Source organism: Clupea harengus, chromosome 17 (genome assembly GCF_900700415.2).
Source record: "Clupea harengus chromosome 17, Ch_v2.0.2, whole genome shotgun sequence".
NCBI lineage: Eukaryota > Metazoa > Chordata > Actinopteri > Clupeiformes > Clupeidae > Clupea > Clupea harengus.
In genome coordinates this window covers 26002670-26027669 of record NC_045168.1, presented here as the reverse complement: position 1 = coordinate 26027669, position 25000 = coordinate 26002670, and the positions used below count along the sequence as shown (strand labels likewise).

Sequence of the window (25000 nt, the reverse complement as noted above, 5' to 3'; positions counted from 1 at the left end):
TTAATGTCATCTCTTGTTTGTGCCATTGAAAATGTGCCTCTTTTGCAGACTCTGTAGTTCTGAAAGCCCCTGGTGGAAGCAAGGACGCCACCCCCGAGACAACGCCTGCGTCCACACCCGCTGCCACCCCTGTTCCACCGGAGGAATAGACACAGATCTACCGGAGGGGCAAAAGAGACTTGGGACGGAGAATCTGTTGGAAACAAGAAAGTGACAAATATGTGGTTTCTCACTGAGTGACCTACATAGACTAGATTGGTAAATGGTAATGCAACAGTTGGGTATATGGAGAGGCTGGCTGTTGCTCAAGAAATATTTCCTCACTTCAGTATGCAGAGATTTTTACACAAGCATAGATTAGTTTTGGTACAAGGTACAGCTAAACCTGAACTGAAGATTATGTGAAGCATATTGTGTACTATGCCCAGTTGCAGTGAGATAGATTTGAGGAATCCTCTAAATAAACGTTTTCTTCTTAGTTCTTTTGGATTATGAGACTTGCCTCAAAATAAACTGCCAACAGAGGGATTCTGCATTGTTTATTTTTCTCTAATACCTATGTTTAAGGCTGCGATCATATTAAGTAGCCTTAAAAAAATAAGCAACGAAGTAACGTCAGCTCAATAAAACAGGCTGAAATATGTAATTATGTCGCGTGCAACGGGCAGAAATGCATGAAACACTACCACCACCACTTAAGTTAAAACACTCCCCGCCCTCATAACAACACGCACACCGACACGCGCGCACACGAAGAATAAATAAAACACATATTCCGAGAAAAGTCCTTAATGCAAGACCTAGAAAAATATCTGCAGTGCGTCAGAATCTAGGGCATCTCTCGCATATCTTGACAGAAACTAGGTCAGGTACAATTTGTATTACTTTAGTTGTAGTCTACTTCCCAACACCGACGTGCATTAGTTTAGCGATTAATTAAGTCAACCAATGGAAGCCTATGGGGTTATATTAATTTCCTGTCGATAAAGTGTAGCCTATACGTTGACATCGGATTTTTACACAGCTCCACATCTAGGTTATCAAAACATTGTAACCAGTATCTTTCACGTTAACATACCTTCATGAGCTACACCTTGTTAGTTTGGTGTTGATTTTTTTTTTTTTTTAAAGCGGTTGACAACACAGCGCTCCAGGTCACGTGAACGTCACATGTCACTCTGACAGCGCTGTGAGGACAGGGGCGCTGAGTGCCGTACAATGTCATCAGTGAACGAGTCATCGGCGTACCGGTGTAGACAAGCTTGTTTATCTTACCTGCGAGAAAGGTGATTTCGCCCTTGCTATTGGCGTGGAAGAAGGGACCGGTCTCGGAAGAATGAGTGGGGAGCTTTCGGATAAACAGCGACTTTGATGAAAGAGCTGTCTGCTCCAGTTTATAAAGGTAAGATAGCTTTAACATAACGTTGTTGGCGACAGGTTTCTGATTTGTTTTTCCCCTTTCCTACTCTTACAAGCTCATTTTGTTGTCGGTTGCATTACGTATCGGCAGACCATGCGAATGGGTGAAGAAATATAGTTTAAGTGTCTATCAGTCAATCAGTAACTAAGGCCAATGTAACGTTAGCTCACAAAAAAAAAGTTTAAACTTTAATCTTAACTTTCATTAATATGATGACATTAAGATGTGGTCACGGTCAGGCTGTGTGCTCTTCGTGTTTGTTGATTAGGTTTAGGACATTTTTGGAGCAGTCAGAAGAATAGTATGAACATTAAACAAAAAAATATGTCAATTATGTTAATTATTGTCTCATACGCATAACAGCATCTGCGGTCGCAGGCGCCAGTGTGTGTAATCGCCATTACGCGTGACTCAGGCTTTGCTATGCATGAATCTGGTCATGGGATTCTCCCGGTGGATTCCACTGGTCGGTTACCGAACGTGCGATCATGACATACGGTCGGTGACTACCAGCAGGCTTGCTTCGCGTGGTAATCCCATTTCAAGGCTTACAGGTTCCATACTATTCTCACCTTACAAGGAAGCGGGAAAGGATGGAGGCAAATGGCAGTTACGACTTCGCCTGTCTACCCCTTCTGTTTCGCTATTGTTCCTTGATAAACTTTTCTCGTTGATGTTAAATTTAAATGTGTTAGATTATTATCTGGAGATTACCAGAGGGAAGCCACAATTAGTCGTGTCTCAGAGACAAAGCAGAAGTGTCATTCAAGTATTCATTTTATTTTAGGCTACTGCTCACTTATAGTGATGGAAGTTTGTTCAGACAGTGGCAGCAGCACCAATTTGTGTAAAGGAAAGTGAAATCAGAAAGTGAAAGAATATCAAAGCAACCTGTGGTCCAGGGCAGGATATGGTGGATGTGGTGTGTGTGTGTGTGTGACAGCACAGCACTGCAGCCGTCTGGGTTTTTCCACTCCACAGTAGGACCTGCTGATGCACACAGAACAGAGCTGTCACTCAGAGCACCTGCACTAGTAGGCTACCCAGTGTACCGACAGAAGGTACTCTTTATGTGTGCAGTGCAAACTCTGTCTCTCTCACTGTGTGTGTGTGTGTGTGTGTGTGTGTGTGTGTGTGTATAGGAAATTCAGATATTGTAATTGGATCCAGAGGCGACTGATCACATAGAAGTGTGTGGTAACCATAGGAACAGACTTGGGGTGGAGTCAACTCATGATAAAGGAAGAGAGGAACGACTCCTGAAAATAGCTCCTCCGGACGCACCCTGTCTGGGGCAGCACCTCCCTTTTTGCCCCCTGCCCTCGTCCCCTGCCAGCCAGTCCACCCTTACAAAGACATTGAATCCTATAAAGCATTTTTAGCCATCTATGCAGCAATGGCCATCGTTGGCAGGGAAACTGCTAAAGCACTCAAACAGACAGACTGTAGTCCAGGTCAGCACAACATCAGAGTCTCGGTGGAGTGATTGAAAGTGAGTACCCAGGCCCTTTTGTGGTTTGTGTTTAGACTGGGAGGCAGATGGGAATACATTGAATTTATAATGGTCAGCCGACTTATAGCAGCTTTGTTTGAAAACTTAAAGTCCACAATAGTTCACAAATAAAGGATCTTGGTCATCACAGCATCTCTCTTCTTGTTTTCTTCCTCTAAGGAAATCTGAGGCAACTAGTCACAAAACCCTTACCTAATGTTCTGACCGATCTCTTTTCATATCAGTAAAAACCTAGTCATGTACAGGAGAGAGAATGGAAGATTACAGGTGTTTTCACACCAGATAGTGAATCTGGATGGACATGTATGGGCCTGCAAAGAAAAAACACGCATGTTTAAAGCATGTCGATCGATAAGACTAGAGGGTGAAGCTGAAGATAAAAGTATGATGTGTGTGAAAGAGCCTGTGTGTGTGTGTGTGTGTGTGTGTGTGTGTGTGTGTGTGTGTGTGTGTGTGTGAGTGTGTGTGTGTGTGTGTGTGTGTGTGTGTGTGTGTGTGTGTGTGTGTGTGTGTGTGTGTGTGTGTGTGTGTGTGTCTGAGACAGGGTAGCTTGGTGAGTTGGTTACATAAGAGGTTTAAGCCCCTTTTTGAGGCTTTTTCCACTGAGGTGACATGGGGTAGGCTTAGGTCGGCAGAGTGGCGGAGCGTGGCACAGCCAGAGTGGCGGAGCGTGGCACAGCCAGAGTGGGGGGTGAGCAGGATGGAGGGGAGGGGAGGGGAGGGGAGGAGAGGGGAGGGGAGGGGGGGGAGGGGAGGAGAGGGGAGGGGGGGGAGGGACAAACAGAGGGGCGATGAGAAAGATACAGACCCAGAAGAAGAGTGAAAGTCAGGCAGATCAGACAGACTGGGAACAGTCAGGGGGTTGCGGGGGGATTGACATGGATGGAGGCGGATGCATTCAGGACCCCTACACTTCCTCAAAGCCACCATGGACTCTGGTGAGCATGTCACAGCTTGGTTAGGGTGTACTCTGTGTTTGGCTGTATTTACAGTATGTGTGTGTGTGTGGTGAAGTCTGTGTCTGCTTTCAGACTGACTTGCAGGAAAAGCAGGGCACCCAGCTTCAGGATGTGACTGCTAGAAAAGACTGTTGGAGTCCTTTCAGTGAAGCAGTCTGTTAGTTAGTCATGTCACATAGCTGTCCGCCCCCCCTCGACAAGGAACAAAGAGAATTGGACTTCTCTGGAACTGAGAAGGAGCTGGAACTGTTGAGAAATTGCGCTGGTTAGGTGCTAAGGAGCTTACAGCTTGGGTTTGCGGTGGAGCTCAGCTGATTTTTTTCAAACCAGACATGCTGTTCTTTTACTTATTCTTACTGCCTGACTAATCTCATGTTGTAACCTCAGTTTGGCATCTGGATGCAGAGGCCACATACTGATGCGTGTGGGTTCACAGCTTGGCTGATCTCTCTCTCTCTCTCTCTCTTGTGTGTTTGTGTGTGGTGTGTGTGTGTGTTTGTGAGAAAGAGAGAGAGAGAAAGAGAGAGAGAGAAAGAGAGAGAGATAGAGAGGAAGAGGGATGGATAAAAGAGCATGTCTACTGACCTAACTCATCAATGAGACTACGTGAGACTATAACATGAGATGATATGATGAGATTATAATGTGAGAATATTAGCCTAACTAAGGGGGTCCAGGCACTGGGCTCTTTAAAGCGCCTTGTGACAATTCTATTGTGTTGGCGCTCTATAAATCAAATTGAATTGAATTGAATTGAATAACCATAGATCAGGCACATTCAAGGCACAGTTCTAGTGCGTTCACCCCCTGTCCGCCCCTCTGTACTGAATTCAATCCACGGTGTAAACAGGGATTAATGCTGACAGGCTGAACAGGTGAGCACCAGTGCAGGTGGGAATCTCAGCTCCCGTGCTGCTTAATCCCATGTGTGATAATCCTGTTTACCGAGTGTTAGTTACTGTCTGTGAGCACTGTCTGTGATGGAGGGTGTACTGGCAATACTGGAACTCGCTTCACACCGAACAGCTTCACTTCTTATTTCATAGGTAAATCTGACTGCAGTGTGCGCACACACACACACACACACACACACACACACACACACATGCTTGCGCGCAAGCATGTAACAAAACATTGAGGTATTTGTTCTTGTTTTACATATGATTTCTTCCGTACAGAAACAATGTCATATAAACATATACAAGCAAAGGTGAATTTTGTTACTCAGTCTTGATGCAACACCTAACATTGATTGAAGAGAAGATTTTCAGGCTGATGGCGCACTGTTGGTATGAATGCTCGTCTAAGGGTGAGGGTTGGATGCGCAGGAGGATGTGTTCCCCGTGAACCGTAAACAGTTAACTCTGTGGACTGTTGTGGTGCAAGCAGTGTAATTATAAGCTTTTCCTCTTAGGACCTCCATGTGTGTTTGATGAAAGGTTCCTAGGGCTTAGGATCTTACATCAGATGCTTTTTTTATACAGATTTTTGGCAGATTGTTTCGATTTTATGTGTTTAAATCAGAACTGTTTAAAGTCTGAACTTTAAACTCTGAAATGCCGATCTTTTATTCAATTTCATTTTGAATTAGGAGGAAAGGTGAACCACTTGATGCAATAAACTGACTGTTGTTTTTCATCTTTAACCCACGTGTGTGAAGCGCAGTGTGTGATGCTCAGTGTGTGATGGTCAGTGTGTGATGTGATGCTCAGTGTGTGATGTGATGCTCAGTGTGTGATGCTCAGTGTGTGATGCTCAGTGTGTGATGTGATGCTCAGTGTGTGATGCTCAGTGTGTGATGCTCAGTGTGTGATGTGATGCTCAGTGTGTGATGCTCAGTGTGTGATGTGATGTTCAGTGTGTGATGTGATGCTCAGTGTGTGATGCTCAGTGTGTGATGTGATGCTCAGTGTGTGATGTGATGCTCAGTGTGTGATGCTCAGTGTGTGATGCTCAGTGTGTGATGTGATGCTCAGTGTGTGATGCTCAGTGTGTGATGCTCAGTGTGTGATGTGATGCTCAGTGTGTGATGCTCAGTGTGTGATGTGATGTTCAGTGTGTGATGCTCAGTGTGTGATGTGATGCTCAGTGTGTGATGCTCAGTGTGTGATGTGATGCTCAGTGTGTGATGCTCAGTGTGTGATGTGATGTTCAGTGTGTGATGCTCAGTGTGTGATGCTCAGTGTGTGATGTGATGCTCAGTGTGTGATGCTCAGTGTGTGATGGTCAGTGTGTGATGTGATGCTCAGTGTGTGATGCTCAGTGTGTGATGGTCAGTGTGTGATGTGATGCTCAGTGTGTGATGCTCAGTGTGTGATGGTCAGTGTGTGATGTGATGTTCAGTGTGTAACACTCAATGCATGTTGTTTGGCAGGCAGACACCATGAATTACGTGGGTCAGTTGGCTGGGCAGGTACTGGTCACCGTCAAAGAGCTGTACAAGGGCATCAACCAAGCCACACTGTCTGGCTGCATAGATGTGGTGGTGGTGCGGCAGCCCGACGGGTCCTTCCAGTGCTCCCCCTTCCACGTCCGGTTTGGCAAGCTGGGGGTACTCCGATCACGAGAGAAAGTGGTATGTGAACGCACTCCGATCACGAGAGAAAGTGGTATGTGAACTGATCGGGTAACAGCAGCAGCATTTGAAGTTTGCCACTCTCTTTGCTTCTCTCGCTGTCTCTCAGACACTGATCAAATTAGGCATTTCTGAGATTTGTTTAAAGGAATACTAATTACCTGTGACTTCTGAGGACATGGCATCTCCTGTAATTAGTTCTTGGAGGGTAGGATATGAGTCAAGTTATATGAACCCATTATGCTATTGCATTGTGTTTGCATTGGATCTCCTTGTTTTCTGATCACTGACCTTTCAAGCACAGTTGGGCACGACTGACTGCATCACTTAGCAACAGTAGAGAGAGAGAGAGAGAGAGAGAGAGAGAGAGAGAGAGAGAGAGAGAGAGAGAACAACGAGGGAGAGAACAACAAGGGAGAAAGAGTCAACAAAAATGAAAGGATTTTTTTTATGGGCAAGGGATATTTTATGGACCAGAGTTGAACAATTACAGACAGCCTGAACAGCATGTGATTAGAAATGGAAAGCCTAACTCATTATCATGAGATTTGATATTTATTTCAAGATATGAAGTTGTTATTTCAGTATAGATTTTAAGTTATAATGTCAAGACACTATCTTATTTCAAGATATTAAGTCGTAATAACAAGATCATAACGAGATATTAAAGTTGTCATTTCAAGATACTATCTCGTTATTTTGAAATATTATCTAGAAATTATGACTTATAGTCAAATTATGACTTATGATCTATAACGAGATAGTAGCTTGAAATAATAAGATAAAATCTCATAATAGTAAGGGAAGTTTTACATTCTCTTTTTCATCACTTGTGTGCTTCCGTAAAAATGACTTAGTGAATAATATTTCTCAAGGAACATTTGGAGCACCATTGACAACCTGAAGAGATGGTTCATGCTAGTTCTATCTTGTGAAACAATATCATGTTCCATGTGTCCCGTAGGTGGACATAGAGGTCAATGGGGAGCCGGTGGACCTGCATATGAAGCTGGGAGACAATGGGGAGGCCTTCTTTGTGCAGGAGGCAGAGGAGCTCAATGTGAGTGGCAGTCTCCACACTTCACACTGAACTTCTCTAATCCCTTTGCAACTATTACCTATGTCAACACAAGTGACTAAAGACACCTTCATTAATCATGTTGTACACTATCAACAACTCAAGGTCTTACTTTACTGACAGTATCTTCAAATGTGACATGATATAATGTAATGATTTTTAACATTACAGACAAATTAAAAAAACCTTTGTGATGTTCTAGAATTCATAGAATAATACTCACAGTTATAGTTTTAATGAACTAATACTGAGGCTATCATTTTTGTCCTGTATAGGAAATCATTCCTGCCCATCTGGCCACTTCGCCAATCCCAACGGAGGATCCCGTGTTCTGGGGCCGTGATCCTCGTGTCGTCGGCTCCTGCATGGAGGGGGGACCAGCGGAGGAGGTGGCCGGCACTGCAGGGGTGAAGAAGAGGAGGAAGAGGAGGAGAAAACATAAAGCAGACCTGCGTAAGGAAGAAACGAGTGCAAACACCAACAGTGAGGCTGAGATGGACAAAGACAAGAGCTCTGAGGACGACAACCACATACACACCAGCCGGTAAATGCACATACGCACACATACACACACTCACACTCACACTCACGCACGCAAACACACACACACACACACACACACAGTCACAAATATACAAAAGATAGTACATGCACACTCAGACACAACAGTCAGTAAACCAGTCTCATATGACCTCTCTACATATTCACACATATCCAGACGTATCCATTAGTCAAGGGACATTAATGTATGTATGTAGACAGATGCAACTCAATAAGGTGTGCAGAATGATTCAAACATATACAAAATAAACAAACAAACATGCTTACACTTCTATACACAACACACCAAGCATTTCCTGAGTCTGTTTGCGTATGTCAGGGTATTTTGTTGTGTGTCCCATTCCCAGACCACCATCATTGCCTGCCGTGAAGGACTCCACCATGGAGCACAGGCACCCTGCATTCCTCTCTCAGGACAGATACCCTCTGTCAGACGAGCACTGGATGCCCTCAGACTGGTGGGTGACCTCTCACCACAGCGCTTTTCAACCCTTGACCTCTCACTGTCAGTCTCGGGGGTCAGTGGCAGCCAGCAGCCATGATAGTCTACAGAGTCCACAGCCTCAGCACCCCCACTTTTGTACCGGAACTGTAGAGGTTCATTGCAGATGGCTTTTGGTGACATTCTATACTGGAACATTGCATCCACACAATCAATCTACATGACCGTGTGGGCCTCTGGAACAGTTGAGCTTCAAAATGCAGGTTCTTGTACAGTACCAGTCAAAAGTTTGGACACACCTTTAATTTTTTTTGAGAAGTGTTTTCTTTACTTTTATTATTTTCTACATTGTAGATTTATACTGAAGACATTTTAACTACGAAAGAACACATATGGAATGATGTACTAAACAAAAAAAGTGTTATCTACCATGTAGAAAATAATCAAATCAAAGAAAAATCTTCTCAAAAAATGAGAAGGTGTGTCCAAACTTTTGACTGGTACTGTATATCTGACGGCCACTGGTGATAAGAAACAAGACCACTAGAGCTTCTCCATATGTGCGTGCGTGCGTGCGTGCTTGATGGTTGTCCTCTCCTCTCCTCCCCTCCCCTGCAGCAGGCCCCAGCCCAGCAGTCCTAAGAGTGACTCGGAGCTGACGGTCAGGGCTCCAGAGATGCACGGAACAGAGGCACGCATGCAGTGGGCCTGGGGCGAGTTCCCAGAGTCCACCAGGGTACGTGCCACAGGAGAGGAAAGAAAACAATAGCAGAAAAAACATAGCTACCGTTAAATGTAGTTACCCAAAGCGACTTAACAAAACATCTTACAATTTAAAAGCTATTAACAGCAACTGTACCAACATTTGATATGTGTGTATATGTGATATATGTTCAGAAACATAGATACCTCTCCTTCAGTAAGACGGGAGAATGAGTAAAGCAAAACCTCAATGTTTTGAAAGAGGCAGGCTGCCATTTGTATGATGTGATTGATCACCGTTATCGGAGGCTGTGTTTAGGTCAGAGCTTACGCATGTTCCCTTAAAAAAACATATTTTAAATGTGAATATTGTTTTCTTGAGACATTTAAATACTCCTTTCAAAATATTTTGAGGATTGCAATCCTTTGTCATAGGATCTTCCTAAATGCCACCCATGTGGGTCTTCTTAGTCTCAGAACACTGAATCTGTGCGATAAAGTGTGGTTCTGTAAGAGTATGCTGCCCCGAAACCCCCTCACAGGTGAGCCGCAGAGAGAGGTCCGAGTCGCTGAAGACGGTCACCATAACCCCCTCAGAGACCACACACTTCCGGGTCATTCTGAGCGCCAATGCCATGGCAACCTCCACACCCAGTCCTGTCTGTCCCATTGTCAAACCAGAACCCCGCAGCCTGAAATCAGACGCCCCTCCACTGAAGCCAGATGCGACTCCCTCAAAACCAGAGGCTCCCGGCCCAAAGGCACGCTGCTCAAGACGGCCATCAGATCCCTTGGTGAGCCACGGCTACGGGTCAGCGGTGCCCCCGGCCGCTGCCCGTCTGCTGGGGGACATGACAGAGGGCATCCTGGAAGAAACACCCAGCAGTAAAGCAGACGCACTCTGCAAGAGGAAAGGTACAGTACCTCCAACGCCCCTACAGATCTAACACATTTAAAGCTGTATTTACGCACAGACTCGCCACACGTACAGTATAACTGGATCATTCCTTGTCTTGGTATCCCTCCGTGACAACAGCTGTGAGGAAGAGAAGTCAGCATCAAGGTCCAGAGGACATTTACCTGGATGACATCACCGCTCTGGAGCCAGACGTGATGGCGCGCTACTTCCCCAAAACGTACACATGAGTTTAGTTTTTTGTTTTTAAACTTGTTTCCTTGAAGGATTCTTTGTCAGTCTGTGTCTGTGTCTGTGTCTGTGTGTGTGTGTGTCTCTGTGTGTGTGTCTGTGTCTGTGTCTGTGTCTGTGTCTGTGTCTGTGTCTGTGTCTGTGTCTGTGTCTGTGTCTGTGTCTGTGTCTGTGTCTGTGTCTGTGTCTGTGTCTGTGTCTGTGTCTGTGTCTGTGTCTGTGTCTGTGTCTGTGTCTGTGTCTGTGTCTGTGCCTGTGCCTGTGTCTGTTCTGAGTGTTCTGTGTCTGTGTCTGTGTCTGTGTCTGTGTGTGTGTCTGTGTCTGTGTCTGTGTGTCTGTGTCTGTGTCTGTGTCTGTGTCTGTGTCTGTGTCTGTGTCTGTGTCTGTGTCTGTGTCTGTGTCTGTGTGTGTGTCTCTGTGTCTGTGTCTGTGTCTGTGTCTGTGTCTGTGTCTGTGTCTGTGTCTGTTCTGAGTGTTCTGTGTCTGTGTCTGTGTCTGTTCTGTGTCTGTGTCTGAGTCTGTGTCTGTGTCTGAGTCTGTGTCTGTGTGTGTGTCTGTGTCTGTTCTGTCTGTTCTGAGTCTGTGTCTGTGTGTGTGTCTGTGTCTGTTCTGTCTGTTCTGAGTCTGTTCTGTGTCTGTGTCTGTGTCTGTTCTGAGTCTGTTCTGAGTCTGTTCTGAGTCTGTTCTGTGTCTGTTCTGAGTCGGTTCTGTTTCCTGTCAGTGAGTGGGACTCCGCCGCGCAGCACTGGGTGGAGGTGGGCCGGCGCTCCGGCTCTCAGTCCCCGCAGTCAGTGGGCAGCGCGGGGGCCGACAGCGGGACCGAGTGCCTCTCCGACTCCGCCTGTGACCTGCCCCATGTCTCCCTGTCTCTCTGTGGAGGCCTCGGCGACGACGCCCAGATCAACAAAGGTAGGCGCCCACAGAAATCACCCACTCAGGACACACAGAGAAAATACACATTTTAATATATACTTACCGATTCATGAAAACAGTAGCAGCCATTTTCGCCATCTTGACTAATCACTCATCTCTCACTCATAGAGAAGTTCATGGAGCACCTGGTCACCTATCAAGAGTTTTCTGAAAACCCCGCCATCATTGACAACCCTAACCTAGTGGTGAGAATAGGCAACAGGTGAGGTGGATGTGAACAGTGCACGTGGGGTTTGAAACAATACTGTGAAGGGAGGATGCTCTCAATGACATTAAAAGCTTTTATTATACGGCTCTTCAGAACGTTCCAAAAAGTACCGTTGATTTGAATGGGCCATCCCAACGTTCGCCGGTGAATATTTCCTGATATTCACCGCTGCGAAAAGATATTGACCGCTGTCATTGGCAACGGGTTTTGTGCTTTTAATTCACATATTTCATATCATTCCGCAAGTAGTCCGGTCATTTAACGTAACAGACTCATTGTAATTTGAAGTCAGCAAGTAATGGGTTGCTACGCAACACCTGAAACTTAAAAGTTCTATTTGCTTGAAGAACAATTTTTTCTTAGCAGAAATCACGAAACGGCAACTAAATAATTAAAAAGAGGTATTTTGGAGGAATGTCTTCTATAGTTTTTGGCAAGAAACCGTATAATAAGCGGGATAATGTATTGTCCGTTGGTCATTATCCAAAAATAAATCCCTTCAGGACGAAACAACACCCCTCCGCTGCGCGTCGGGGTGCTGTTCCCCCCGTCGGGATTTATTTTTGGATAATGACCTCCGGACAATACATTATCCCTTACTTACTTATTAATCCTCAACGTACAAAGTGCACACAAATGAATGTTTGAAAATCTAAATATATAGACACACTAATGCAGAAGAAATAACTGTATTAACACAAATGCCTAAAACTTTACTTTAAGTTCTCTATTTTGGCATCATTAAGATTCAGATCACACTATCTGACAAATGCTTCATCTTTTTGCTTCTGTCTGTTTTCCTGTTGAACTCAGGTATTACAACTGGACGCTAGCCGCTCCCATGGTACTGAGCTTGCAGGCTTTCCAGAAGAGCTTACCCAAGGTAGATACTTGGACTGTCACGGTTAGATGTGCAGCATGTATCAAACAGATAACACATGGATTGTGTTAATAATAATAATAATAATAATAATAATAATAAAACTTTATTTATATAGCACCTTTCATGCAAAAGAATGCAGCTCAAAATGCTCAATATGCATGCATGCAGCGGACGGACGCGCCATCTGTTAAGTCTCTCTGTACCCTTTTACAGCTGTTTGTGGGTGCGTGTGTGTGTGTGTTTCTGTCCCCTAGGCCACAGAGGATGCCTGGGTGAAGGAGAGGATGCCTAAGAGGTCGGGTCGCTGGTGGTTCTGGAGGAAGAGTTTCAAGCAGGTCAGATTGTCATACTGCACAACACCACCCACTTGAATGGTTCAGAATCATCCCAAAGCAACACGTGTTCATATCTTTCTCTCCTTCTTCAGTCAGAGTCTAAGTCCGAGACATCTGAGAAGCCCAGCGGAGGAGACCCTGCCCTCTCCCAAGACAACCCCACTCCACAGTGAGTCTTTAAGGCCTAAAAAACAGCACCCCCTGGTGGTGACAAGCATATGGATGTAGTGATTTTTTTTTTATGGCTGTGTCCCTCCTTTAACCCTTATGTTGTGTTCCAGTCAAAATTGAGTTGAAACTTTAATTTAAAAATGTAAGTAAAATAAGTAACATTTTCTTTCATGTTAAACTCCCGAGGACATCCTTTACCCTACCTACTTGAATGGATCAAATATTTTTTTTTTAGTGTGAGTGAAAATAAATGGTAAAGTTATCAGATGTAACCCTTAATGCAGTCAGTTGGGTCCTGATATGAATAGGTGTGCCTTTTCCCAGTGTTTTCCCATTGTGTTGGCACTAAAGTAGGTTTTTTTCATGTGCGACAGACAAAAGGTGGCTGACTTATCCAGCGAAGAGGAGGAAGAGCTCGGTCCTACGAGCATTCCTGATCGCACGCAACCAGAAGGCCACACCAACACACACTCCTACAAGAAGTCACTCCGCCTGTCCTCGGACCAAATAGTAAGACGAAATAGCAAGCTACCAATGACTTTACACTGGTTAAGTTGAACTACAGCAAAGTCTCCCCAGGGAGAAATATAGTTTGGTTAAGTAAAGTTACTTAGTAAAAGGTGATCAAATTGACAATGTACATGTGATACAAAATCATAACAAAATATACAAAAAAGTGACATGCTAGCAAAACATGACACCCAAATGAGTTCATTGCAAAAGCTGCCTACTTGTTCAAAGGCCAAACTAAATAAAATACCCTACTATTCATGGTACAGTGCAAAGAATGTTAGCTTTGGTTTTGTATACAATCTCTATCAGTCAGACACCTGCCTTCCAAGGAACTAGAGTTCAAGTGGGGGTATTGCACTAAGCAGATTACTCAGTTAGCCAGGTAGCTTCCAGAATAGCATGCCATGATGATGTGGTTGATTACTCAGTTAGCCAGGTAGCTTCCAGAATAGCATGCCATGATGATGTGGTTGATTACTCAGTTAGCCAGGTAGCGATAGCTTCTAAAATAGCATGCCATGATGATGTGGTTGATTACTCAGTTAGCCAGGTAGCGATAGCTTCTAAAATAGCATGCCATGATGATGTGGTTGATTACTCAGTTAGCCAGGTAGCGATAGCTTCTAAAATAGCACAGCATGATGATGTGGTTGATTACTCAGTTAGCCAGGTAGCGATAGCTTCTAAAATAGCATGCCATGATGATGTGGTTGATTACTCAGTTAGCCAGGTAGCGATAGCTTCTAAAATAGCATGCCATGATGATGTGGTTGATTACTCAGTTAGCCAGGTAGCGATAGCTTCTAAAATAGCATGCCATGATGATGTTCTTTCTGTTGATGTGATCACTGAGGAGCAAAGCCCGGGCACATGCACATGCACTGCACAAAAGTCAAGTGTGTGGCGGTGGCTGCCTGACTAATGCGTTGCCTGGGCAACTAAATAAAATGGGGGTTGGCTTGGTCAAAGAGGGGTAAATTACAGTTGAGAAGCAATGGTCATTCCTTTCCTTTTATGGCCCAAAGTTGTTTGTAATTTCAGTAGTTAACTACACAAAAAAGTAATGTAACTACTTGAATCATTATGCACATATGTATGTTGTTGAACTACCGGCAAGCTACTGCAAAAATGTAGTTAAACTACTCATTTACTAATACGACCCAACACTGGTCTTCTTCCTGGTGTCATAAAGCTGACCTCTTGGCCTGTTTGTGTGTGATAGGCCAGCCTGAGGTTAAGAGACGGCCCCAACGATGTGGTGTTCAGCATCACCACCCAGTACCAGGGCACGTGCCGCTGTGAGGGCACCATCTACCTGTGGAACTGGGACGACAAGATCATCATCTCGGACATCGACGGAACCATCACCAAGTAAATCAATGAACTGCCTGCTATGGCAGGAAAAACATGAAACGACCCAAGAAGTGTTCAGTATGGCATCAAATAACTGTACAAAACTTTGCAGTTTGCAACAGCTATCACTAAATCTCAGAACTCACTTTAGGTGCAAAAGCATGAGGTAGTCACAGACTCTTCATGACTCCCCAAACTATGCTCTATCTGGAGGGCCTCATTCTCAATATGACATCAACTACCAGAATGCACCATTTGATGAATACAGATTCAGAAATGGAATGGTCATCATGTCCATGTTAACAATGCTCTCCTCATGTCCTCTCCTCATGTGCTGTAGGTCAGATGTGTTTGGGCAGATTCTCCCTCAGCTGGGCAAAGACTGGACTCATCAGGGCGTCGCCAAGCTCTACCATACCATACACCAGTAAGGCTGCCTACCCTCATACACACACCACCCATCATATCCTCACAAATACTCTTACTCCTCATACACACACCACTCATCATATCCTCACAAAGACTCTTACTCCTCATACACACACCACCCATCATATCCTCACTGCACACTGCACCCGAGCGCATAGCCATGAGAAGGTTCAGTGCATGAAGACCCATTTGAGGTGTCTTGCATACAGTGTGTGCACATCATCTAAACAGATGACTGATGGCCTCCATGTCCCATGCAGTGTGTGTGTGTTTGTTATCCCATGCAGTATGTGTGTGTTTGCCTCCTGCTGATGCAGTATGTGTGTGTTTGCCTCCTGCTGATGCAGTATGTGTGTGTTTGCCTCCTGCTGATGCAGTATGTGTGTGTTTGTTATCCCATGCAGTATGTGTGTGTTTGCCTCCTGCTGATGCAGTATGTGTGTGTTTGTTATCCCATGCAGTATGTGTGTGTTTGTTATCCCATGCAGTATGTGTGTGTTTGTTATCCCATGCAGTATGTGTGTGTTTGTTATCCCATGCAGTATGTGTGTGTTTGTTATCCCATGCAGTATGTGTGTGTTTGTTATCCCATGCAGTATGTGTGTGTGTGTTATCCCATGCAGTATGTGTGTGTTTGCCTCCTGCTGATGCAGTATGTGTGTGTTTGTTATCCCATGCAGTATGTGTGTGTTTGCCTCCTGCTGATGCAGTATGTGTGTGTTTGTTATCCCATGCAGTATGTGTGTGTTTGCCTCCTGCTGATGCAGTATGTGTGTGTTTGTTATCCCATGCAGTATGTGTGTGTTTGTTATCCCATGCAGTATGTGTGTGTTTGTTATCCCATGCAGTATGTGTGTGTTTGCCTCCTGCTGATGCAGTATGTGTGTGTTTGTTATCCCATGCAGTATGTGTGTGTTTGTTATCCCATGCAGTATGTGTGTGTTTGTTATCCCATGCAGTATGTGTGTGTTTGTTATCCCATGCAGTATGTGTGTGTTTGTTATCCCATGCAGTATGTGTGTGTTTGCCTCCTGCTGATGCAGTATGTGTGTGTTTGTTATCCCATGCAGTATGTGTGTGTTTGTTATCCCATGCAGTATGTGTGTGTTTGCCTCCTGCTGATGCAGTATGTGTGTGTTTGTTATCCCATGCAGTATGTGTGTGTTTGCCTCCTGCTGATGCAGTATGTGTGTGTGTGTTTGCCTCCTGCTGATGCAGTATGTGTGTGTTTGTTATCCCATGCAGTATGTGTGTGTTTGCCTCCTGCTGATGCAGTATGTGTGTGTGTGTTTGCCTCCTGCTGATGCAGTATGTGTTGTGTTTGCCTCCTGCTGATGCAGTATGTGTGTGTTTGCCTCCTGCTGCAGGAATGGTTATAAGTTCCTGTGTGTGTGTGTTTGTTTCCTGCTACAGGAATGGTTATAAGTTCCTGTGTGTGTGTGTGTTTCCTGCTGATGCAGTGTGTGTGTGTGTTTGCCCCCTGCTACAGGAATGGTTATAAGTTCCTGTACTGTTCTGCGCGGGCCATCGGTATGGCGGGCATGACCAGGGGCTACCTGCACTGGGTCAACGACCGCGGCAGCATCTTGCCCCGCGGCCCACTCATGCTGTCGCCCAGCAGCCTGTTCTCAGCGTTTCACAGGTGTGTGTTCACACAGAAACACCACACACACACTACACACTCATATACTGTATATTCTGTGTTCACACACCACACACACTACACACTCATATACTGGATGGTCTGTTTTCACAGTCACACACCACACACACACCACACACACACTACACACTCATATACTGGATGTTCCCTGTTCACACAGTCACACATACTGGATGTTCCCTGTTCACACACTCACACACACACACTACACACTCATATACTGTATGTTCTGTGTTCACACACTACACACACCACACACACACTACACACTCATATACTGGATGTTCTGTGTTCACACAGTCACACACCACACACACACTACACACTCATATATTGGATGTTCCCTGTTCACACAGTCACACACCACACACACACCACACACACACTACACACTCATATACTGGATGTTCTGTGTTCACAGTCACACACCACACACACACTACACACTCATATACTGTATGTTCTGGCTGGAAAGGGATCTAGACCATCCTGTTGTTCACTTAAGTCCACTTTGACTTTAGTTCTGAATGCCTTTCTCCTAAATTTGGGTAATTACCTTTACATGTATATCAATGTCCCACTCTGACTGATTATTCAATATGTTTCCTCCCTTAGGGAAGTGATTGAGAAGAAACCCGAGAAGTTTAAGATTGAATGCCTCACAGATATCAGAAACCTTTTCCCTCCCAACACACAGCCTTTTTATGCGGCCTTTGGAAACAGAGCTAACGTGAGTCTCCACCATACTCTCTCTCTCACACATACTCCCGTGTTAAACCATATATAGCCACACGAAGCCAATATAATTGTTGAGTTTAATGCCTAGATTTAAAATTGCCATCTTACGGATGTAAAGAATCGCACATCTTTATAGTATGGTCAAATGCGTAGTTAAGGCGGTATCAGTGAATGGTGTGTATCGTATCCATAGCAGTAAGCTCTATTGCCAGCTTCCCCTGCGAGGTGCGAACTGTGAACGCACGTGGAAGTACAGTATATACACCTAAACCAATCAGAGGCTGATATTATAAGAAAGTCAGATGTGATTTGAAGGGTTTCTGACCACTGTTCCAATAAGCAGACAACTATAGAAGTAGGCCAAATCTCATGAAATGGGAATTCATGTGTGATCTTAATGGCATTTAACATAAACTATAATGCTTGGCACTGAACACAGTTTGCCAATGTGAGGCAGTATTCCTCCTCCGTTCAGCTGACATCTCTGACTCTGACCATGGTGTTTCTTTGCCTTAGGATGTGTTCGCCTATAAACATGTCAACGTGCCTCTATGCCGCATCTTCACCGTCAACCCTAAAGGAGAACTCACGCAAGAGCAGAGCAAAAGCAATAAAACTTCGTAAGTAGACATCCGAGTCGCAAGACACAAACCAAGGATGGCATTTCACATAAGGATGTCTTTTTACTTAATGTAGATAGCATCTCCATGTTTCTCAAGTAGCAGTCTTATTTGGGGTGATGCCTTATTTGTTTGCTGCTAACTCTTCATGTGTTTTGTTCTCTTGTAGGTACAGCAGACTCAGTGAACTTGTGGATCACGTGTTTCCGCTGTTATGCAAAGAGCAAAACTCGGCCTTCTGTCATCCAGAATATAGCTCGTTCTGTTTCTGGAGACAGCCCATAGCAGCGGTCTGTCTGGACAAGCTGCTCTGACCTGCTCAAGGCATTAGACCCTACCTGACTGACTGTCTGCTCAGGCTGGTCCTGGCCCAAGGAAACTGACCTGCGATCAGTAGCAGAAAAAGGGCACTTGCAATAAGCGTATTTGAAAATTGAAAGTACATGTAAATAATTATTTTTAACAGACTAAAACCACATCAGTATGTTAGTATGCTTTCAGGGATATTTTAAAGGCAATTCTGTAATTGCTGCTGCTGTTTATTTGTTTGCATGCCTTCTTAGGAGACAAAGAAATTGAAAACCATCGGGTGAATCCTTAGTCTTCGGTCAGAAACGCTGGCAGAGGTGTGTAGACACTGCTGCTTTGAGCCTTACTGTGGGATACTCAGGGCACAGACACACAGTCTGAGGGAAATGAACCAACCCTGTCATAACTGTAGTGTGTGTGTGTGTGTGTGTGTGTGTGTGTGTGTGTGTGTGTGTGTGTGTGTGTGTGTGTGTGTGTGTGTGTGTGTGTGTGTGTGTGTGTGTGTGTGTGTGTGTGTGTGTGTGTGTAGTTTTTGGAGTGGATTTGTGTGTGTGCTTGCATGCAGTTGGTTGAAGGCATTTCATTGTGCTGTTGATAAAGTGCGCTGTGGCCATGGTTGATGCACTGCAGGTTGACAGCCTCTCCCCGACACCCACTCCCCTCTGACTTGCTACGCGTACCCATAGACCTTTGCTTATGAACGCACAATCATAGTCTACTGAGATTTTTTATTTTTTTCAATAGTCATTTCTTGTATGAGAAATATTGAAATGTCTTGAAAAAGATGAAGCTATTTATTGTGTATTTTCCCATGAGTTGACGAGCTCTAAGTTAAACCGGTACGTTTTGCCACGCATGACTACTATTAGTATCATTAGATGTGTCTGTACTGTATGTTGACAGATACATGTCATTTCCAGGACATTATCTTCGATATGAAAAGAAACTGAAAGGTTCGGTTACAGTTCTTACGTTGTGGCTGGAAAGAGATCTAGACCTCTGGGTTGTTTACTTAGGTCCAATTCTACTTGAGTTCTGAATGCCTTTCTCCTCAACAGAACATGCCTGTTTTGTCTGAATGTTTCAAGTCAGTATTTTTGACTTTATGTTATCATTCTCTGTACATTTGTTAGTAAAAAAATGAAACATTTCACTCAATCTATCTATACTGTCATTCTTTCTTTCACATGACTTTGAAAGTACAATTCCACAGTTGGATTCACATTCCTAGATTTCACTTAAACTTTACACAGGATTTATATTTTTAGCCTTAGTTCAAGTGAACATTTCATAACATCAAGTTAAACATTACATTTGGCTAAAATTACAAACCAGAGCAGAGAATGTTATGCCACTCAACATGACTAACCATGGAATGTTAGGCCTACTATGACGTGGTAAGACAAGCGTCTGAGAACGTTTGGGATTTCGAAACGATGCATATTTCCTTTGAATGGTCTTCTGATCTGAGATTAAAGTTGGTTTTGGCACAGATGGTTGTTTATAGATAGAGCGCTTGACTGCATTTGCGGTGTCTATGGATCAGAACGACGGTGTGCAGTCCCATCCTCCTATTGAGCTGCTGTTTGCAACAGCAAAAGCGGTCAGTGACGATGTAATCAAAAAATCAGTAATCATTTTTAACTCGGGGCAACTTGGCAATGAGCTTACTTATAAGTCAGCAAAGAAAGTGCTGAGTTTTGGTTCGATACTGAGAAAAGATGTGACCACTGGCGACTATGGGAGGACCTCACCGACGTCTCCTAGCCCTAAAATCAAGTGGGCAGATGATCTAAGCGATGGATCAGAGCGAAGCTGGAACCAGTCTTCGCCGGGGAGTGCAGACTCTTCATTCCCATTCGCTGTACATCCCAGATGTGAAGACCTTATTCGCGAGGACAAAAATGTATCAGCGGCGGTACATCCGCGCAAAAGTCCTGACCGTACTGCCGGCCGATTTGTTCGAATGCCATCACCTCTATCTGCAGACTTCGAGCGATCCAGTCCAGCTCCGTCACCTGTTCTTGAGGAGACGAAGCGAAATACTCAATCAGCTTCAGGGTCGACAACATCAACCAAAATGAAAAAGACAGTTATAGGGCCAAAAGATTCTATGACTATCATGAAATCGCGACCCCAGAGAGGACCATTCAAGTTCCCTGGCCGAGGCATCTGTTCTCAGGTAGGGCTACGGAGAAATAGCATTAGTAAAGTCTTAATTACTGCTTTACCAAAGATTAGATCAGTAGACAAATTCAATCTGTCGAACGTGTTGAATTTGTCACTGATGCAGGTCTTATTTCGTTGTGTTTCACAGGGTACTGAAGACTGCTGCATTCTTTCCTAACTTTTTCCAGAGTGAAAGCATTGTGTCCGACCCACTATCACACATTTTCTTGTAGTTTTGTGTCGCAAAAAGTGCAATATATGTAATTATAATAAGGAAAACAACACAACAATAAAGATTTTCTTCTCCCTTGACACAATGATTTTCTTACACCAGAAGTTCGTGCTCGTTCTAATGTACGATTGAACTTTAAAAACGTGTAACACTACATGTCCATTGCCTGGAGGACGGCATCATTACTGATAAATGTGATATAGAAATAGCAAGAAAATAGCAAGTGTAATTGCTACTGTCAGAGTAGTGTTATGAGTCAATAAAATAAATTAGAGCATTTGGAAACCGAAACCGAAAAATTACACCAAATTTGCTACAGGTTAGGTTTAACAGATTATCGCAAGTGTTCGTTCATAACACCCTATCGAAATCGGCGGCAAAGTTGCCAAACATATCTCACCAACATTTTGATGTATAGACACCAAACTTTGGGACCCTGTCCTGAGGTTTTCCAGAAAAAGAATGCGTCCTTTGACCACTTGAGGGCGCTGCAATAAGCAAAACCGAATTTTTCCTAATACCTTTTGGTGTGTTGGACTTGTAAAAGGGATTGTTGGGTCTGGTGATATCTTGGGAGATCCCAAAGACGGGACATGACAACCTATCATGTTGACCAAATATATGTGGCTCCCATATTGGATTTAATCAAAAACAGAGTTTCAGAGGCCAAAAATCTTGATGAATCTTCAGCAAATTTGGCACAGATTATCTTCAGACAAAGCTTCACAAAAGTTATCAGACGGATTTTTTTATTTTTAAAACCCTTAGTCCGTTACAGCCTAAAAAACTTAGCGGCAAAGCCGCCAAACAGGGGTGAGCTCTTACCTTGGACAATCTTTGGTCAATTGACATGGAACCCGCAGTGAGTGATATTGGCATGACCATGGCACTGACATAATGACATGAAGTTTCCATGGCAACTACGCTCTGATGGGCTGCTTGCAGCTTGCAGCGATATTTAATGCAAAAAGTTCTTCCTTGGTCGGATCAGACAAAAACAGATTAAACACAGTTCACATACACACACATACACAGAAATATTTCTCTCTGCTATTTTCTCTGATTACAACTGCAATATATTAAAACCAACACAGAACAAAACAAAAACAATTTTTTTTTTTTTTAGATGATGGTTTGGATCGGAGTGTTTGGCATTTCCTTGTGGTCCAGAGTTATTGATGTCCATCTCCTGCTTGTTCTATGTGTATTTTTGAATAGAGCAATATATTTGTTGTGCTTGTTTACATGTTGGATATGACACACATGGTTTTCCCTCTGTTTTTTAGTTTGGGCATGTCATTTTGAGCTGGATAACATGTAAGAAAATGTCGCTGGTTTCAAGTTTGGGAATCGCGCTGTTCCGTTCTTCATTGTTTGTTTGCTGGGGTTGGATAAAGCAGCGCTGCACTGAACGAGGAGACAATCTCTCTCGACGCTGAGACTGCCAGCCTACCAGATGTCATCACAAGCCCCACCCTGTCACCTCTCTTCAGATCCAGGATGAGGTTTAGGGAGGCGGAGCCACCGCACAAACAACTGTCAGTAGCCACACCCCCAGGAGATGATGTGTTCAGCCTCTGCACGCTGCGATTGGACACTGATAGCATCGCCTCTACTCGCTCCGCCCCCTCAGAGGTCACTACTGCGCTGACCAGGAAACGACCATCTACAGGTACAGTGAACACACCTATAACACACACACACACACACACACACACACACACACACACACGCACACACACGCACACACACGCGCACACACACACACACACACAAACAGATGTTCTGAATAAATAAATAAACTGAAATGATGTACAGTATGTAGAACAAGTCATTTACAAAAAAACATGAGATGTGGCCATGTGCAGGTAACATGCGTGTCTCTCGTGAGGATGGACAGAGAGTAAAGACATGGTTGAAGGTGCTGGAGCCGTGGCTGTACCTGTGTGGGGGTCATAATGGCCCCCATGTGTGTCTCTCGTGAGCCGTGGCTGTACCTGTGTGGGGGTCATAATGGCCCCCATGTGTGTCTCTCGTGAGCCGTGGCTGTACCTGTGTGGGGGTCATAATGGCCCCCGTCATTGAGGAGGATCTTGTTGAAGCGAATGATGCCCATCGTCCCAGGAAATGGCAGAAGTGTCAGGCCAGCCGAGAAAGAGACGGGATCGAACACCAGCTGTTCACCTGCAGAAGGGTGGGTGGGCATGCACACACACACACACACACACACACACGCACACGCACACGCACACGCACACACACACACACGCACACACACGCACACACACGCACACACACGCACACACACACACACACACACAATACAAGTAAGGTTTCGTGTCACACATCACACATTTACATCCTGAGTCAGCACTAGTTGAATACCTACTTAAAGTCAACAGAGGCATCGGAGAGGTCTTCACTTTGACTTGATCTGCTGACAGACAGAAAAGAAATGTGATAAAGAACAAAAAGAAATGTGATAAAGAAGAACAAAAAGAAATGTGATAAAGAAGAACAAAAAGAAATGTGATAAAGAAGAACAAAAAATGTGAGAGCACTGGCAAATATTTCTGCATAAAAGTGGATACATCATGGATGTGGATTTCCCTTAAGTGTGTTATTTCCAGATATATTCAGTAAGAAGTGGTTTATATATTATATATTATATATTATATATATATATATATATTCACCTGAGGGACTATCAGGAGTGTGGGATGCAGGAGAGAGGGGAGGGTAACCTAGAGGAGAAACACAGCCATGAACACACTTCTTAGAAGACGCAACCATTAACATCCGTTAACCAACCCATTAACATACTGTATATTACCCTGCATTCTTCAAAGACAAACAGGTCAAAACAAATCATGAAAACAGATATGTGTTACTGGTTTAAGGTTTAAGTCACAAATGTTGTCCAGATGAAAACATTCAAAAGTGTGTGTGGCCACCTGGCGCTCCAGCGTAGCCCTTGACAGGGGTGAGGCTGCCATTGGCGCCATGGGGTGGACGTGAGGCGTGCTTAGTGCCCGGGGGGCCAGCCTCCCCCGTCTCCATCACGGGGGCCAGCGGCACGGAGGACCCAGTCACCGCGGGGACACTGGAGTCCTCGTGACCTGGGGGGGACACATTAAAGTGCAGTCATTACCTCACGCACCCGTGTGTTCTTAACTCAGCCATCAACATTTGAACTGTGCTCGATGTATTTCAGTGGCCATCAGCACAACCTGCTGGGGTGTAACAAAGCTTCCCTTACAACCTTTGGAATTCAGTTCATCCTGCATTCCATGGAACATTCTGGTCAATTCAAACTTTAAAAAGAAGAGTGAGGGACAGGGGAGAAGGGCAGGGCAGGGCAGAGAGAGAAGGGGAGTGTGAGGTGATGACCAGAGGGGCTTATAACACAGAGTGACAGTTGCAGGTGTTCATCTGCCAGACACTCCATCTGTTCACATTGCACCCTGACATTTCCACATGAACTACAAATCCCAGCCATACCTGCACCCCCTAGCTGTGACATTTGCAGCTGATACATTACGCCTTTAAGTGCTCCCTTCAGACTGCGTTAACACATTTGACATTGAGGTAGTTTTATATGGTCGCCACATTGGAGCAGAGTACTTAAACAGAGCAAGCGTAAAAGTAAACCCGGCTTGATTTCGCCACTAAAGGTCGACTTATCAACACATCTGGCCTGAACCTTTGGTCTGTTATAACTCTGACCTCAAAATGACCTGCAAATGGGTGGGATCAGAAAGGCCAGACACCACACATGCCCACACACACACCACACATGCTCACACACACACACACACACCACACATGCTCACACACACACACACCACACATGCTCACACACACACACACACACACCACACATGCTCACACACACACACCACACATGCTCACACACACACACCACACATGCTCACACACACACACCACACATGCTCACACACCACACATGCTCACACACACACCACACATGCTCACATACACACACACCACACATGCTCACACACACACACCACACATGCTCACACA

At 44.5% G+C, this 25000-nt stretch overlaps 2 protein-coding genes across 6 annotated transcripts in view; both read left to right on the top strand.

Moving 5' to 3' along the window:
- myom1b (myomesin 1b) overlaps positions 1-528 on the top strand; it is a 35024-nt gene extending 34496 nt beyond the window's left edge. For all 4 annotated transcript variants that reach the window (XM_031583570.2, XM_012821319.3, XM_031583569.2 and 1 more), the window contains one exon: positions 49-528. In XM_031583570.2, the coding sequence (XP_031439430.1) occupies positions 49-149 (101 nt within the window). In that variant the 3' untranslated portion in view covers positions 150-528. The remainder of the gene's footprint in view (positions 1-48) is intronic.
- Positions 529-827: 299 nt separating this feature from the next.
- On the top strand, positions 828-18676 carry LOC105894751 (phosphatidate phosphatase LPIN2). Of its 2 annotated transcripts, XM_012821296.3 has the most exons (20): positions 828-1402; positions 6267-6467; positions 7432-7527; positions 7821-8089; positions 8454-8564; positions 9167-9284; positions 9793-10165; positions 10287-10386; positions 11119-11306; positions 11439-11532; positions 12352-12421; positions 12676-12756; positions 12849-12925; positions 13302-13437; positions 14663-14811; positions 15134-15220; positions 16712-16864; positions 17501-17615; positions 18140-18243; positions 18413-18676. In XM_012821296.3, the coding sequence occupies exons 2-20, from the start codon at positions 6276-6278 to the stop codon at positions 18555-18557; spliced, it is 2658 nt and encodes an 885-aa protein (XP_012676750.2). In that variant the 5' UTR covers positions 828-1402; positions 6267-6275; the 3' UTR covers positions 18558-18676. The 2 variants fall into 2 exon arrangements, with proteins under 2 accessions (XP_012676750.2, XP_031439930.1); XM_031584070.1 differs by lacking the exon at positions 828-1402 and having other exon boundaries at positions 6282-6501.
- The last annotated feature ends 6324 nt before the right edge of the window (positions 18677-25000 follow it).